Genomic DNA, 17,835 nt, shown 5'->3' with positions numbered 1-17,835 from the left:
TGCTTTATGAAATGCTTACATGCTGCCTCATATTTGCAGTTTTCCACCTTGACCTGTATTGATTTATAGTAACAAAGACATTTAAGTGTTGGCCCACAAAGCCGCCATCATTTTCAGTTTTATTTAAAAAGACTTTTAAATCTTAAACAGTGCTTACATGCTTTTAGAAACAGAAGAAAGCAGAATCTCTTGGAATGAATAGAAACTAAAACGATGATTGAACATTGTAATCATCACAGCAACTCAGTAACACCGTTTAACTCCCTTTACCTTCCCCAGCGTCCTCCGAGACTCTGCCTGAGCACGGTAAGAGTTCTTTAGCTCCTCGTTGAGAGGAATATTTTCAAAGTTCGACTCTCCACTGTGATAGCTTTGTAGCGTGCTCTTCCACGAACTTGCTGAGCCCCTCCACTGTTCTGTCTCCGCCTTCCAATTTGATAGGGCTCTGCTTGCTGTTGCTTGGGGCAAAGTATATCGTGGGGAAGCCTTCCACTTTGTAATTCTCATTTGGCACATCGTTGGCTGTGGCGTCCATCTTGGCGATCACCAGGTTCTTCTCCCCCTTATATTTCTTGCCCAGAGCCACATAATCAGGCTCCAATTTCTTACAGTGGCCGCACCAGGGAGCATAAAACTCAATCAGGACATCCTTCTTGGTGTCCATGACAATCTCGTCAAAGGTCTTTCCTACCACAACCTTCACTGGCCCTTTGTTGTTCTTTGGCACTGGCTGGGACTTGATGATTGGTTTTAGTTTCCCTGAGGACACGAAAGAGAAATTCAGAACATCTACTTCCAGTGTGAACTGTCAAAACCAGGACTGTACAATTAATCAAAATAGTAATATGGCCAAGTGCATTATCCAAATCACAGAAGTGTACTGTAGTGATGCAACGATGCACAGAACAAACTGTACTACTATCTGTACTAGTTTAGTGCAGACCAACAAATGTAACATCATCATGATTTTAATAGTTTTTTTTCCCTATGAAAAGGAAAAATGTGATGCAAAAGTGAGTATTCCCACTAGCCTTAAATTATATCACATTATCTGTCAAAATAATCACAATATTGTTTTTTTAAACATATTGTGCAGCCCTATCTGGATCTGCATAAACTGAGCACAAAATGATTCACTACTAACAAGTTTCTGTACATTTTCATTCACCTTCACCCAATCATATACTGCGTCTCAAAGTTTGTCAGTGCTAGACTAAAAAGTTATTAGGTCACGTAAATGTATAGGATTAAGAATTCAAATGGAATCATTTATTTTTGCATGCAAGAAAGATTACTGCAACTCGTCAAATTCAAGAGCTGCAAAGTGCTGCCATCACATGGTGGAGTATTAATCTGCAACCATGTAAATATGATTCTCTCCAGAACTGGAAATGATCAAAGTATTAAGACATGTTCAAAAGTGGAAAAAAAAAAAATCACCCTGAAATGGGCAAGCACATAAAAATTTTGGACAATTAATTAATCCCCATTTTCTAAATTTTAAACAAACTTGAAAACTGAATAGTTAGTCACATGTTTTGAATGAAACAAATCTAATGTTTCAATAAACAACAAGCTATTAACATTTATAAGCAACACATCTTATTCCCACTTTTATACTACCGTCTTTCCTGTGACCCAAGTATTTGAACACCCCCCCCCCAAAAAAAAGAAAGCTGCACACACCTTCTATCACTACTCAGACAAAACATGCTTCAAATACACGATCCCATCCTTCAGAATTAACATAATTTAATAAAGAGCACTCAACACTCACCTTTCTTGAAAGCCATAACAAAGTCTCTCAGCACCTCAGAGTCAAACTCCTCTGGCTCCATGGCAAACTTCTTGCCTCCATCAGCCAAAATCCCCACATTCACTTCCTCACCACTCTCGCTGAGGCCCAGGCTCTTCAGCTCGTCTGCGAAATCCTCCTCATCAGCGATGGCGAATGTGTACTCTGGGAAGTCCTTGGCGACCTCGAGCACCTTGGACCTCCAGAACTGTGTAGCTAAAAATAAAAGACGAACAAGATAAGAGGTTTGTTACTGCATTGTAAAACCTTTCCCTCTGGATACCAGGCCACATAAACAGCATTAAGACAGCATTATATACACAACAATGAATGAGTGACAGCAGACCCACATTACAGGACAGTGCAAAGTCGAACTTTATCACACAAACACTCAACTCACCAGCTGTTTAGCAAGATCCAAGGTCAAACCAATAATTAAATGTATGTGTTAAGCTCACCTTTCCTGTAGTCGAAGCTGAAGTCAACTCCATAGTACACCACTACCAGGGGTCTTTTGGTGTAGCGCTTAGCATCATTGCTTGGTTTCCTGTGGCCCACCAGAGGAATCACATGCTTTTTGAAGAACTCCTGCACTTCTGACACTGATGTAGAGTCCTATGTGATGAACAAAATATAAATGTGTCTTAATTTCAAGACAGAGAAATTAGAGACTCTTTTGAAGATGGACCAGTGTGTAGGATTTGGCGACATCTAGTGGTGAGCTTGCAGATTGCTAAAACTTTCCCCTCCCAAGCGTGTAGAACAGGAGTCGGCAACCTTAACTGTCAAAAGAGCAATTTTTGGCCAAAAAAAAGGGGAAAAAAATATGATTCAGAGTTTCATATCCCATGAAACCAAGTCAAATCACAACTAGTTAAAAAAAAAAAAAAAGAATAAAAACACTAAAACAGATAAAACAGCCTCCCTATCTTCACTGTGAGTAGGTTCACCACTTTACTTTGCCTTTTTCAACATGAAACTGCCATTATAAAAGTCAAAAATATTGCTCAGTCCAAAGAAACCAAACTCCATTTTGAAGTTTTCTTTCACAGAACAGTGGAGTTGCTGGTGTACTGCTGCCTCAATCTGTTAGTTTGTTTGCGCTATTGTGTGACTTCAGTGTTGCAAAAGAATAGTTTAGATTGTCCAAAGTCACAATAACACAAACTAAGTAATCAAAGCAGCAGTAGACCAGCAACTCCCCTGTTCTACAACGTAAAATTACTTATTTGGCCATGGAGTTTGGTTTGTTTAGAGTGAGCCAAATTCTGCTAATAGAACACATAAAACATACTCCAAGGACCTTTAAACCTTAAGTGCTCATCATGTGAAACGCATTATTTGTAAACCTAGTCTATTTTTACACCGTTACTAAAACTGAAAGAGAGCACATTTATGTATGATTCAGAGTTTCATACCCAATGAAACCAATTCAAATCACAACTAGTTAAAAAAAAAAAAAAACAGCTTTCCTACCTTCACTGCAATTGTGTGCATTGCTGGCTCGTGCTTGGAGCGGAACTTTTCAGGTTGGACGATGACAACCTGACCAGGTGAAGCTTTGAGCAGTTTGGACACTTCAGAGCTGAAGGTGTGACGGAAGGTGAAGTCTTCCCTCAGTGCATTACCTTCCAGACAGACAGACAGCAGTGACAGTACTATCTACATGTCCATTTGAAGAGGAGCAAGACTAGATATTAATCTAGATATTAGATATAGATATTAGAATTCTGACACCGATGGATTGCCCATAATCAGGCCAAGTTTCCTTTGTTAAAGAGACACAGCTTTGGGGAATTTAACATTTTTCACACTTCAGAGTCAAAGAAACCACTACATTACATTTCAGTAACTTGCCCAACATTGTTCATATACTGCACATTTGGTGGTGACATTAGTGGCCAGTTGCTCTGCACACATCTCTGTCTCATGCTACTTACAGGCCTCAATGTAGATCTCAAAGGCTGTGTCCTGTTCACCGGAGAACACACCAACTATGACGGCATCGTCGCCATCCTTGATGAGTTCCTGCACCTGTTTTACTGCCTGGACCTGCTTGGAGGGAGGCCCTGCCTGCTCACCCATGTACTCAACAATGCCTGGTGGAAAAGAGAAAGCAAAAGAGCTGAAACTCGATCACTTGTTGTGAAATTTGAACCTCAGCATACACGGACAACAGCAACATTAGACTTGAACGACTTGCAGAATTATCCATAATATAAATGACACCACATATAATGTAATGTAGGCGACTTACCATACTGTTCTCTGGGTCCATTGTAGTCAAACACCTTTCCTTTCCTAAAGATCTTGAGGGTGGGATAGCCAGTAACTCCAAAACGTGAGGCAATCTCATTCTCCACTGTGGCGTCCACCTTAGCCAGAGGGATGGGGGGAGAGCGCTTGCTCAACTCTTTGGCTGCCTTCTCGTACTCTGGAGCCAAACGCTTACAGTGTCCGCACCTGCAGGGCCGCCAAATAATGAGGAACGTTTTATTAGTCTTAACAGCTGCTGTTAAAAGTTCCACTATCACTGTGTCATTTCTGTCTGTACTTTATGATAAGAAGTCTATTGACTGACCATGGAGCATAGAACTCCACCAGGATGATGTCTGCGTCGTTAACTGTATCATCAAAATTGTCCTTGGTCAGCACAAGCGTCGCCTCAGGAGGGGGCTTCCAGTCTGGCTGAGAAACCTCTTTCACCCGGGCCACAATTGCTGCATCAAACAACCAATCAGCATATTACTGTCAATTGTTTGGTAAATTAAGTCAGGTTTGATTTGAAAGGCTGTGATGATGTTTAAACAGACAGTTTGGACTATTTTATCTGGGGCTGTATGAGGTACTTCTGATTATCCATACATCAGTGTATTACATGCAGTAGGTTGTGGTTGACATGCCCCCTGTTTTGAGGTGCAGTAGAAGTACCTTTTTGGAAGGTAACTAATGTACTGATGTGGACAGGGTCAGCAAAAAATATATAGCGATTTAAAAATACATAGATAGATATATAGATATATAGATAGATAGATATATAGATAGATAGATATGACAAAATCACACAATAACACAATAACACAAACAAGCTAATAGATGGAAGCAGCAGTAGACCAACAAGTCCTGTTTTCTGCAAGGTGAAATAACTGATTTTGCCCATGGAGTTTGGTTGGTTTGGAGAAAGAGATATTTGGCTTTTATAACTGCACTTTCCTGTTGGAAAAGGCTGTCTCACACTGAAGTGAAGCGGTTAAAATATTTTAAGTATAGCATACACTTTAGCTTATATTAATTTTTTAGTTGGACCTTTTTTGTGGCTAAAATACCTTTTGCTGCTGAGCCTGTCCACTGCAGTTCATTGTTTGGCCTCTGTGCTGGTACTCCTCTCTGCTTCTCCAAACTGGGGGTGTGCCAACCGCCATCTACTGTAGCTAATACACTGACTATCAATCACTTTAAATTAAGGAAATGTCCATACCCTTCTCTGTCCTTTCTCCGTCGTAGTCCACTGGCTCCCCATTTTTCAGGATTTTGATGGTGGGATAGCCTGACACTTCAAACCTTCTCCCCAGCTCACTGGCTACTGTTGCATCCACCTTGGCCACTGGTATGGGAGGGTCATTCTCTTTAAGGGTCTGAGCAATTTTTTCATACTCTGGGGCAAACTGTTTGCAGTGACCGCACCTAAAAAGGAAAAACAAACAACACAGAAATATTGAAAAGTTTGCAGGTATGGAATGGCCTGGAGCAGTGAAAAACCTGAAAACCCATGTGGGAAACACAGTTATCAACTCTTAAATTACTTGCCAACTATTTTGATGAGACATTAATCGGTTTGAGTAAATTAAGACAAAAATGTAAATGTGAATATTTTCTGCCTTCTTTACTCCTCTATCACAGTTAACTGACTATCTTTGGACTGTGGACAAAAGGCGGCAGTTGGGGATGTCATCTTTGGGCTTTGGGAAACACTGATCAACATGTTTATAGGCCAAACAAGTACTTGATTAGTTAAGACAATAATCAGATTAATCAACAATGAAAATTAACATTAGTTGTAGCCCTTCTGAGGAATAACACACATACCATGGGGCATAAAACTCAATCAGAACGGTGTCTTTGCCTTCCATGAAAGTGTCAAAATTGTTGTCTGTGAGAACAAGCACTCCGTTCTCTTCTTTCACCTCCGTGTCATCATCTTCATCCTCGTCTTCGTCCTCCTCATCATCACTGTCCTCTTCAGTCTCCTCCTTCTCTTCTGCAACATCTGACAGGGGAAGGCTTGTTATTGATTGTCACAAAATGTTAAATATCAGCAAGGTTTTTAAGATGTAAGCAGGCTGCCACATTTTTCATTCATGTGAAAAATGAAACTCAAAGTTTCATGATCACCATCTTTTAACTGATTTAAATAGTGAAACTGGGGCAGATCATCAGAATTCAGCACAACTTGACTTGTGCAATGACCTGAGCAATGAGTTTACTTGTTTGCCTGCCTGACTTAGAGCAGACTTCCTTTATTCTAGTGCTGCACAATAAGGTTTAAATATATAGACAGATATTGTGATATGAAGCACAATTAGTGGAGATGACAATTTTTTCATTGCAGTTTTAATTTTCACTGAAAAAAAAAAGATTAAAATCATGTTTATGTGACATTAGTTAAAACAAAATTTGTAAGCCAGAGCAGCTCGGGCGTTACAGTACTTAATCATAATGCTGTTAGGTCACACATTTTTCTTCCAAAAATTATTTTAAAAAATTGCAGCTTTTGCAATTTGAACTTGGTCATGTTGCCTTTTTAAAAAAAAAAAAAAAATATTTCCACAGATTGTGCAGCTTTATTTTATGCTCACAACAGTAACTCCATACTTGAAGGTTAAGACTTGAGACTTGGATGTTCCCACCTCTGCCTTATTGACTAAGGAAATATGGACATAACATGTAGCAAGTGATAACAGCATACAGCGTGTCCTGTTTATAACTGAGGTAAATACCACAGTGCTACACACAAACAATTTAACTTCACAGAAAGACGACACAATGACTTAAGATACTGAATATGCCTCAAGTTAGAGTTAACACTCTCAAGACACATAACTGCACATATGTACGTGTGGCAGTCCTATTGACATTAGCTGACCTGTCCTGTTAGCTAGCATGCTAACAGAACTAGCAAAATCTACAGTAACTTAGCTAGCTTGTTTCCATAACAACCGGAAATGACATTGCTCTACTTAAACTATTCATTCAGCTGTAATGAACATTTAAAGGATGTAAAGAGGCTCTAACTTACCATCCTCGCATCTGCTGACAGTTGCAAAATGTGCAACGCCGAGCAACACAATGAGCAGCAGAGCAACCTTCTTCATTGTCCACTCAGATGATGCAGCGGCCCGGTGGTTAACGACGTGCTTCTAGTCACAAGTAACCGGCTAATTAACTGAGGTAATAATACTGATGAATGTCATCTAAACACTGTGGGCTGCACAGACCCACTGACCGGATCAATACTGGTCTATGTGTGGCTGCGGACGCCTCTTGCTTGTGGTTTCATACAAACTAATCACTTCTGAAATCACACACGCCGCCTCCTCCTTCTGCAACTTGTCTGACTTGCCACGATCTGATTGGTCCTCATCATCTTCCGTCCTCCAATCACGCCTCGCCACTGAATTATACGTTGGAGGCCGCTATTGGGTACTTTTATTTAATTGTTTCCCTCTTGGACTTCTACGCTTGTACACGAGCCAGCGTGCTGACAGATCATAGAGATGTGAGAGATCATATCAGATGTACAAAAAAAAAAAAAAAAAAAAAAAAAACTTTATTCAGTGGGAGATTACATGAAAATTTGTCCACAGATCTCCACTTCATATGATGCAAAGACAATGCATTTTCATCACAGAGCAGTCTTTGCAGCCTGAGGGTTGCAGTGTTAAATATTTAGACAGCAAATCTGAACCAGCAAAACAAAAAAGCAGTATCTTGAGGGTTTATTTTCAGGAAATATCTCAGAGGGACTAATCACAGAGTATTCTTAAGATTCTTCATTTATGAAAGATATATAAACGGATACCAATTACTTTATAATGCTTTACAAAACTGATATATACCACTTTGATACAATATATGATTGATGAAATATAAAATAAATAAAAAAAAAAAGCCATTTAGATCGTCAGTTTGCAACTACATTATGGTAAAGGACGTCTTTAATTAGTGTTCATCCTCATGATAACATAATAGTCAGCTCTTAAATAATCAGGATGGACACTGCAGGACATCTAAATTTAAATATATTTATTGATAACTAACTAATGCGCCTCACTGCAGATTTGATTCCTCACTGTCATAGCCTTCACCATGGAGACAGTTATAAATGGACTATGCAAAGTTTGTGAACCACTGCTATACAGTATATCTTAAAATAACAGAAAAATGCAGATCTTTAAGACATCATTTGAATTGCTTGCAAAGTCTCAGACATAACAGTCATCTCAATAAAGACCCTACTATTTATCTGGCTCTACAATCCCAGGATCCTCATGGACCAGAACTTCCACCACCACCTCTGTGTGGGTGGCCTTACTGTTACTTAACCAGTGACTGTCATTTGTTTTAGTCGAGTGGTCAGCTTCCTTCTGCAAATCATCATCTACCCAAATCTTCATGAGTGATGTTGCCTCTGGGAGGGACAGGTAGTTTTGTGTCTTTAAAGAAGTCTGGAGTGCTCTATCTTCTGGGATTTCACACCTGATAATACAGTGTCATGCAGAAAAATGAATTATAAGTTTTTACTCAAGAAAATATAACCAAAGTAGATGCTGGAGAAACTTTATTACCTGAGCAGGTAAGATGCAGGTAGGGTTTCTCCACAGCCACTGACATCTATGTTATCGCTCACTATCAGCTCCTCTGTCATTTGTCTTCGGACAAAGTCCTGTAACAGAATCACACAGTTTTCAAATAGCATCGACTTTGCAGAGGACCTTTTTTCTAGATTTGACATGAAGCTGACTGACCTGTGTGTCCATGTTGGAGGGCTCCTGTATGGGTGAAAAGACAGGACTGTCCTCTCTGTAGCGGTGGGCTTTGGCAGGCAGTGTGTGGTACAGACTGTTTGAAAGGGTGTTGAGTCTGATCAAGAGTTCATCCACTAAGCTTTCAAACTCCTCTAAGTAATAAGTCTGAAAAAAAAACCAAACAAACAAAAGAAAAGTCATTTATTTCTGAACTTAGATGTAAACTCTAAAAAATGAATTACAGGGTTTCTGCAAAGGTTTATACAAGTTAAGACTTATTAAGACCATTATGAATGCAGTTTAAGACCTATTTCATGTCCACACTGTCAAAAAAAGGGACAAATATTTAAACAATATCCAAATCAGGAAACATGGTTTGACACAACTCACCTATCTTAATTTCTTTTATATGCATAGTTACAATGTGTAAAGTTGACCAGTGGTTATTTGGTCCATGATGATTTTGTTTTGTAGTTGCTACAGCCTGATCAAGACGAATTTCTCCCAAAAACACATTTACTTTACATTTATATACTGTATGTATATGTTCACTTCACTCCAATCAGTTTTTGAGACCTGTGAAAAGCTGTGGAAAGCATGACGCCAGCTAATCTGCATGAATCATTTTATCAACTTAAGATGTGACCCTATATGTTGCTTTTACAGGAAAAGCAGAAAGTTGATCAGGTTACAAAGTTTGCTCAACTGTCATTGGAGCACAGAGCAAAAAAAACGGTGGGACTTAGGATGGGTCAGTTGTTACCAAGGTAATTTGATAATGATAAATAGATATTTGCAACTTCAATCATCTGTAAAATGTATTTTTTTCAGTGAACTCTCTCTGATTTATAGTTAACTTGACATTTTGCTGTTTAGCCTTTTCTTCACCTTTGCTTCCACATGATTTTCAATCGATGCTTGTTTACGCTGCCCAGTGAAGTTGGACACCGTCCGTCTGATGTAGCAGACAAATTCTGCTGCGGTGAAGACATTCCCCCTGTTTTGAGATCTTCTGGTCCTTCTAACCAAGGAAGACACCACACCTATTGTCTACAACAAAGACAGACGGCTGTTAGAACACAACAGCGCTCTAGACCCTGGCGGATGAGAATAACTTGCCTTACATTTTCAGAAATCACACTCTTATTCACTGAAACATAAGTTTTACTGATATAATACATATGTACTGCTGCTGTCCTCACCACACTGGAAGACAAATAGAAAACTCCATGGTAAAGGAAATCAAACCAGGACAAATGGTGTCCCCTCATAGCCTTGGGACTAAAACCATGACAGAGCAAAGGGGACGGTGAGCTGAAGACCCAGGAGCTTTGTGTGCTGAGGAGATTCCCCATGCAGGACAGCGCCACCATCAGGATAAAACCTGAAATCTAGAACATTAGGAGGAGGCCATTTTTATCTTTTCTCTTCTAGTGAGAATAATAATGTTGTTGCTGAGAAATACCCACATAAACAGGTCTTAAAAAGTTGTTTCTGGAAGAATATTATCAACATTACATGTGTAGATAGGACACTATATCTCAAGAAAGAACTGCATTAGTGAGACCATTCATATATATTTCAACACCACAACACTGACTCCGTAATCATACATATTTTGAAAACTATGAGTGTCTTTTTGTAGAATAATATTTTAGCAGGTAATGCTTGAGATGAAGGCCCTTCCTAAGTGATGATCTTGCTGCACAGTGTGTTTACCATTGGCCAGAAAAGGCTGGAGAGTGAGCGGCTGAGGAGTGCAGCAGAGGAGGCCAACATCCTGGTCACCCTCAACACAGTCATACACTTCATGGTGAGGAGGAAGAGCATAACGCCACGGAGAGAACGAATACACTGCAGACACAAAAGACATTTTAAAGGGATAGCTTCTTTCTAAAACACTGAGGTCATACAATAAGACAAACAAACTAACAGATTGAGTGCAACAAATAGACCAGCAGCTCCCATGTTCTGCAAGGTAAATTTACTGATTTTTCCAATGGAGTCTGGCTGGCCTGGAGAGAGGGACATTTGGCCTGTATAACAGGTTTCCCATCAGAAAAAAGGCAGTCTGACAGCAAGTCATAGTGGTGAAAATGTTTTGCTGTAGTGCACAGTGGAATGTTTTTTTAGGTGGACCTTTTTCAAGTGGCTGAAATACCAACCAGCCTCTACTATAGTTAATACACTGACAATACATGCCTCATACAATCCCACTCCAAATAATTCGTTTTATTCCTTTTATCCCTGTGAACCCTTGCTGTCTCTTTAAAATCGACACCATTACCTCTAAAGGACTTCTCATCCTTAAACTTGGGCTTTCATGGTGTATTTAATTAGGGCGTGTTTAACAAAAACAACAAACTTTGTGCACAGTGTCCCTAAAAAGCACTGTAATATTAAATGTGATGCCCCTAAAGATCAAGCTCTTGCATTTTCAGAGCAAAGGCACTGTAATAAATTGAAGTAGAACAAGCAGTGACCTGTTCTCTCAACATTAAATATTTGTTTTCTCTTCAGCCCTCTTTTCCCTGCCTTCATTTGTCTCATTCTTTCTCTCACTTGTTCCCAGGTAGCCAGGAGGCCAACGTCAACATGTCCTCTGCGACTGTGCCTCTGCAGCAGCTCCACAACCTCCAAGATAATAATGGAGTGACAGATGTAATAAACGTAGTACACTAGGGTCACTGCCAGCAAACTGACCTGCAAAGAGAGAGACAGAGAGAAGTTTATTTCAACCAGGTACATTTAATTCTCTGCTGTGTGCTTTGACCTTCATTACTTCACAGGTATGTTAGTTTAAGAGCTACAGGTTATTTTACCCTTTCTGCTAGGTCATTGTGATCTTGTTTGCATTGTTGTGTGGCTGAGTGTGTGTGCGTGTGCATGCTTGTATCTACTGTACGCTGAAGCATGGAAGTCTTTTGAGATTTTTTTTGGAATTATTATGTTGGATTTCATATTTTGTGCACATGTGATAGACTCACTTCCAGCCAGTTGCGCTGTGTTCTCCAGTATCCCATCAACCCTTGCTGCCCAACAGTGTACACTTGATCATAGAGTTCCAGTAGAGACAAGAGGAGGAAAAGGAGCTGGAGGGGAGGAAGAAAAAACATAAGAAACCTTAAAAGGATAGTTTAGATTTTTTGAATTGGAGTTGTATGAGGTAGAGCACGTGCACGGTGTCTCTTGCAATGAAAACTCTCTCAGAACTATCCCTTAAAGGATTTTTGACAAAAACTGGCCTATAATCTACAGTAAAAAGGTTTTGCCTCTGCAGCTGTTGAGTAGTTTTATGATGATGAAGGCTGGTTGTTTTTACAGGTAAAAGGTGATGCAGTATTTTACCTGACACACCATGACAACATAGTCCCACACAGCAGGAGTGTGATACACTCGAACTGACTGGACTTTAGCAGAGGACAGCAGGACACCGACAGGGCTCCGCTCAGTGAGCATGGTCACACCGGTGAACAAGTTGGGTGCAGGGCTGAACAAAGTGAACTGAATCTTCACAGCCACCGTCTGTTTGCCCAGCCAGCCTTGTGAATGCAGGAGTTTCAGGTTGGCCACAGCATCAGACCTGCAGCAGAGCAGAGGACAACTGAATGAAGATACAACAAGGAAACATCTCAGCGGAGATCATATTATGAAAAACTCGAAAATCATTTCCACCGTGTCTGTGTGTTTCTCACCTTGTGTGGCCAAAGCCAACTGTGGCAAAAGTCCTTAGAGGTGATGCCATTGGAACTAAGCCGTTGGATTCTGGATGAGTGGATGTTCTGATCTTAGACAAGAATAAGCGAAGACACTCTGGTAGAAGCGTCACACTAGAGACCTGAGGAGTCACAGAGAAGAGAACAGAAACAGTCAGAATACACCCAGAACAAAATCACATACTTTCTTCCAGTTTTCCCAGGAACTGTTTTTAACTTTTTTTCCTTTTCATTATCACAACCTGTCTCTGGTATTGTATAGGGTATGTAAGCCCTCTAGACATTCAGGGACAACAGATGATGTAGCACTGTGCTATATCTGGTGCAATATATTGTCCTTGTTTTAAGTAAACCAATATGTAAAATGAAAAAAAGAGAGCTGCTTGCGTCTGCTGTATCCATTTCCTGAAAGCTCAATTTTTATGCTTATGAAACTGTTTCAACACTGATGCCTTGGTATTGAAATTCTCTCTGTTTTTGAGGCCTCAAGATTGGCAAGTATGCAAAATCATAAATCAAAGGGTGAAACTTGTAGTAACAGTGACACTGGTAGCTTTAGTAAAAGTGCAGTACATGACTTTATTAATCTCTAAAAATAATCAATTCTAGAGCTAAACAGATACAGACATTCATCAGTGTACATATTGTATGTGCTTGCAGCCTGGGTCCATGTTTATGAAACAGCACTCTCTACAGGGGATGTTAGTGCAATACACATGAGTGAAAATACCATGTGACAGAGTATTTGCTTGGGATTAAGTTATTTCACAACACGCGGATTATTAAGGACTGTCTCCTTTTTTTACCTACCTCATCCTGAAATGAGCTGGACACCTCTGTCTTCCACAGGACTGGCTCTCCAATTAAGACATGTGACTGTTGGATGACATCAAATTATTTAAAACTGAAAAAAGGTAAAAAATAGTTTGTTTGGTTTCATGATGACAAAATGTAAAATAAGATCTTTCTGTAACATTTTCTGTGAGGACCACATCTATAGTGTGTAATGGGGGACTTAGTGAATTATATACATTCAAAATGCCTTATAACACATTAAGTTTTATTTTCACTATGGGATGAAAGCAATTTAGTAGTTTTTTTTTTTTTTTTTTTGTTTCTCTGCACTTTGGCGTCTTACATACTAATCACTTGTGATACAGCACAGATTCTTTAAGATGCATGAAAATGTATCACACTTTACTTACCATCAGTGAAATATTATGATGCTGCATCATGATAACTTATGATACTGCATGGACTACTGCATAATGAGTCTTTACAGCAGTTGATTGTCGAGGTGTGAACATGTAAGTGTAGGTAGTTATACTATAAGCCTCATCAGTCAACCTCTAGTTTGAGAACATCCATAAGAACATGAACTTATAGTTCATTATAAGACACATACTGTTTTATGACAGTTTTCCCTATAACCTCACTATACAGTAGATGTGGTCTTCAGATCCATTCTTCATCTATATCAAATTCCCTTTTGGTGGCTTACAGATACTTGAATGCAGACTCAAGCTAATATATTTTCAGATTTTAATGGAATGGTATGGTAGCTTACCTGAGAGGTGGCTGATACATTCTTGTACAGTAAATTAAGGAGACTAGTCTGTGCCCACTTCCACCAGTCCTCGTGATTTTGTATGGACATAAATGTATTGTCATGGCCACTGCTGAAAGATGAAATATGATCTTGATTTGTGTATATTAGACGGCAGCAGGGATGCAGAAAGTTACAGCATGTGTTTATATATGTTACCTTACAAACTGTTTTCTGACAGCTTTGTTGAGGTGGTAACGGTCAGTGAGTGAGCTGTCATAGTTTACACACAGCATCAGGATAAGCATGGAGACACAGATAGACAAATCCCTGGAAGACAAGAAAAAAAGATGAAGTCCTTTTACAGCTTTAAATCACACACATACTGGTGCACAATGACACACAGACACACCTGAGGGTATTACGGAGAAGAGTTTCTCTCCTTTTCTTCCAACGAGTTTTCCTCAGCTCTGCTTGAGTCGGTGGGCACACAAGACGAAGGTAACGGGCTCGCTGACGAGCTCCAAGCAGCTGTCAGTCAGAGACAATTGTCTTTATGTTTAAATAGAAGAGAGGAGATGAGAGGAGAGGAGAGGAGAACAAAATAGAAAATAGTCTGGCTATCACCTTTTCAAGGTGTGAACATCTCTCCTGGGAAGAGGCGGATGTCTCCTCTGGTCGATCAGCAACACTGTGGCTCCACAGCTGTGAAGTTTCTATGTCAAACTCTCTAATACAGGAGAAACTATGAAAGTCTGCTCTTTTCCTGTACCAGAAGGACACAGTCATTGCAACTGTAATTATCTGGGAAAGAAAAAGAACATGTTCTCGATTTAAGAGGTAATTCCATGATTCTATTTCATGATTACGGATTATATGTCTATTTATTTGAAATGTAGTTTTGAAGAGGCTGGCATTAGTTTACCACGGCTGGCTGGATGATGAAGATGCAAGAGACCAGGGAGAAGAAAAGGGAGTGTATCCACAGCAGAACCTTGCTACTGCTGAACCTGACACAGACACACACACACACACATACACACATGTATTTTGACTCTGCGATGGTTACAACACAGGACATATTAGGGACACATGATACAGCAAAAAATATATGTATACTGCCATTATTTTGAGACTTTTTTTGCAATTGTGATAGGATTCATGATTAGTGGAATTTTACATCACAATTTACATTTTAATTGAAAAAAAATCTTGTTCTCTAGATGTAAGAAAACATGTTTGTTTGTTTGTTTGCTGATTAAATGTGCAGCCCTAGACCATACTGTCAAGCATGTTTTCAAATGTCAGTAGAGGGACTCTCTCTCCAATATCAAAAATATGAACTTTTCCTCAGGCCTGTGGTGTTATTTATCCATCTAGATTGTCTGGGTGTGAGTTATCAAGTTTTGGTGATATCAAATATAATAGAAGTAAATGGCTTTTGGTGCTCAAGGAGCCAAAAAATGCATTTGAAAAAAAAAACATGCATCAGTGTCTTCTCAGAAATCAGTACTTAAGATAATTCACAGACCTTGTTGTGAACCGTTTCATATAGAAACTATCGATGCACTCTTACTCTTGAGTAAGCTGAGTGCTATCTAACACTCACCCCTATGACAATTAAAGCAGATATGACAAAATTAAAAAAATAAGTCACCTACTGAGCTTTTAAATAAGTAGTGGAATGCTGCATGTTGAGGCACTTAAGGCAAATGTCCTGTTCCATCATATCTGTAAGGAGACATTTCTACAGCAGACATCTCCAAAACTCTGCAACTCATGCTAAAACTATCAAGATGAATAAATAGCACTACAGGTAAAATGTTCATTGGCCTTACTGGCTGATCATTCATACATCTTCATAAGCATCCATTTAATGCATCACTCATTTATTACCTCATTCCCAGCCCTGCAGAGAGCACCAGGCAGGAGAGGGACAACAGCAGACAGAGTGTCCAGGCCAAATAGTGGCACCACTGACATATTGATCTGAATCCTCTCACTTTCAGCCTGTTGATCGTGTGGCTGTGACCAGGCCATGCTGCCTGGTGATGGCAGCCTTCCTTTTCTTTTGCTTGGAGATCTTCCTCCTTCTGAACAGCTTGACCTCCATCCCTAACCCAAAAAGCTTTGTGGGATTCACGAAACCTGCTGTTCTCACATGATAGATCAGACTCTTTTCCCTGAGGTGCTCGATCAACATCATTGTCCTCGGTAATCAGCAACAAGTTCTGAAGCGCTGCTCCCATATTGTTCTTAAATGCCTCCTTTCTTATGACCACTTTATCTGTGTTTTTATTCTCCATTATCATAGTGGACGCTGGCAGCAGGTCTGTGCCCTGCGACACAAGAAGAAGCGTCAGATGAGGATGAAAACTTTTGTGAGAGCAAAGACACAGAGAAAGGGAAAAGGAGTAGAAAGATAAAGATTGGTGCTCAAGGTGTAACCTGATATCTCTTCTTCCTGGCTTCCTGCGCCCACTGCTGGAGACCGCTCCAAAAGAGATGTGGCTCAAACGTGCTGTCGGTCACTGAGAGAGCATCTGTGAGGAGACACAACAGTAATGAAATCAAGAGAAATGCAAAGGGAGGTGAGGAAACAACAAGAAGAAAAATAGTTGTCATTGTCCAGTCCAGACAAGAAATCTTACTAATCTCACTCTATTTAAAGCTACTACTCCAAAAAATTATTCTTGGCTCTAATAAACATGAAGCAATATTTTTAAGTAAAATGTAACTGAAATACTGTATATAAAATCAAAAGTTTATTTTTCAAAAAAAAGTAAACAAAATGTGGTTATGCTTAATATAACTGAACATAAACTAGAAAAATTGCGTTAACTTAATCAAATCTGACTTAAGTTATTTATATATATATAAATAAGATATATCTGGCTAATAATCTTCCCGCTTTGTCACCTGATTCAAAATCATTTTGCCTTACTCTGTAATATGAATTCACCTTTTATGTTAATCAAGAGTTGTATTCAAATGTAGTTTTGTTTGTTTTCTCAGTCCTTCAGTGGAGCTATTTTGTTTAAATTTTAACTGTAAATTTCTCTCCCTGAGTTGTAAAAGCTTGGCTTTATTTTTCTTGAGAGCAAGGTGTTGAATTAAGCCTGAGGTAAGCCTTCATAGCCATGCTGCATCTGCAGAGGGCGCTGTTTGGACATTACTTTCAATGCATAATTTAATTTCTGTCCTGTTTATAAGTGAAAGTCTGATCCTGTAACAGGGATTGTTGAAACTCTACCTGGGTGTTTGAGAAACTTCATAATATGGTAAGATGTCCATTGATACACTTGCATGGTCTGAAATGACAATATTTCTATTCTATATAAAATATGTTCCTGCCATGAAAACCAATACACTGAGCCTATATTTTCTCAGGCAATGCTACCATAGTTTGCATGCTATCCAGTTGAAAGGTAAGATGAAAGAGAATTTTATTTTTGATGTTATGTTTTGTGGTTATAGTGGCGGAAGACTCCAACATCAACACAATATTAAAGTTCCTTTAGACAATTTAAGTGTGAACCTCACCTTCAAAAAAGTCTTTTTCAGTCTTCCTGCTCTTGGTTTCTTTGACTCTTGACCCCGTCAGTTTGACCTCACGCAGTCGGAACAGGAAAGAAATCATTGCTGCTGCAGGCAACACTGCCACCACAGTTAACACTCCCATCGTCACGGAAACAGATGACACATCAATAATACCCAACTCGAACGACAACTGTAAACAAGGGATCAGGGCAC

The 17,835-nt window shown here is 39.5% G+C and overlaps 2 protein-coding genes across 2 annotated transcripts in view; both read right to left on the bottom strand.

Moving 5' to 3' along the window:
• Nucleotides 1-80: 80 nt before the first annotated feature.
• On the bottom strand, nt 81-7,373 carry pdia4 (protein disulfide isomerase family A, member 4). Its single transcript, XM_084710419.1, has 10 exons — nt 7,092-7,373; nt 5,882-6,062; nt 5,274-5,479; nt 4,377-4,515; nt 4,053-4,258; nt 3,736-3,894; nt 3,272-3,423; nt 2,254-2,410; nt 1,778-2,011; nt 81-759 (listed from the first exon to the last, which is right to left on the bottom strand). The coding sequence occupies exons 1-10, from the start codon at nt 7,165-7,167 to the stop codon at nt 344-346; spliced, it is 1,926 nt and encodes a 641-aa protein (XP_084566545.1). The 5' UTR covers nt 7,168-7,373; the 3' UTR covers nt 81-343.
• A 601-nt stretch (nt 7,374-7,974) lies between these two features.
• pkd1l1 (polycystin 1 like 1, transient receptor potential channel interacting) overlaps nt 7,975-17,835 on the bottom strand; it is a 49,933-nt gene continuing 40,072 nt past the window's right edge. Inside the window, 19 exon segments of the mRNA XM_084747170.1 lie at nt 7,975-8,637; nt 8,640-8,738; nt 8,821-8,985; nt 9,709-9,889; nt 10,000-10,211; nt 10,540-10,674; nt 11,383-11,523; nt 11,808-11,912; nt 12,169-12,403; nt 12,516-12,658; nt 13,347-13,432; nt 14,106-14,212; nt 14,302-14,412; nt 14,495-14,613; nt 14,710-14,886; nt 15,008-15,092; nt 15,979-16,421; nt 16,531-16,613; nt 17,626-17,812. Of these exon segments, the coding sequence (XP_084603296.1) occupies nt 8,311-8,637; nt 8,640-8,738; nt 8,821-8,985; nt 9,709-9,889; nt 10,000-10,211; nt 10,540-10,674; nt 11,383-11,523; nt 11,808-11,912; nt 12,169-12,403; nt 12,516-12,658; nt 13,347-13,432; nt 14,106-14,212; nt 14,302-14,412; nt 14,495-14,613; nt 14,710-14,886; nt 15,008-15,092; nt 15,979-16,421; nt 16,531-16,613; nt 17,626-17,812 (3,141 nt within the window). The 3' untranslated portion in view covers nt 7,975-8,310.

Source organism: Lutjanus erythropterus, chromosome 21 (genome assembly GCF_056507025.1).
Source record: "Lutjanus erythropterus isolate fLutEry1 chromosome 21, fLutEry1.hap2, whole genome shotgun sequence".
Lineage (NCBI taxonomy): Eukaryota > Metazoa > Chordata > Actinopteri > Lutjaniformes > Lutjanidae > Lutjanus > Lutjanus erythropterus.
This window is presented reverse-complemented; position numbering and strand designations above follow the sequence as displayed.

Bases quoted from the DNA above. Each gene is read 5' to 3' on its own strand.
- pdia4 (XM_084710419.1), bottom strand. From the start codon at position 7,167: ATGAAGAAGGTTGCTCTGCTGCTCATTGTGTTGCTCGGCGTTGCACAT. The intron at 5,480-5,881 runs GTATGTGTGTTA...TTTCCTTTTTAG, and splicing joins ATTGAGTTTTATGCCCCATG to GTGCGGTCACTGCAAACAGT. The intron at 760-1,777 runs GTGAGTGTTGAG...TCGTGTCCTCAG, and splicing joins TGTTATGGCTTTCAAGAAAG to GGAAACTAAAACCAATCATC.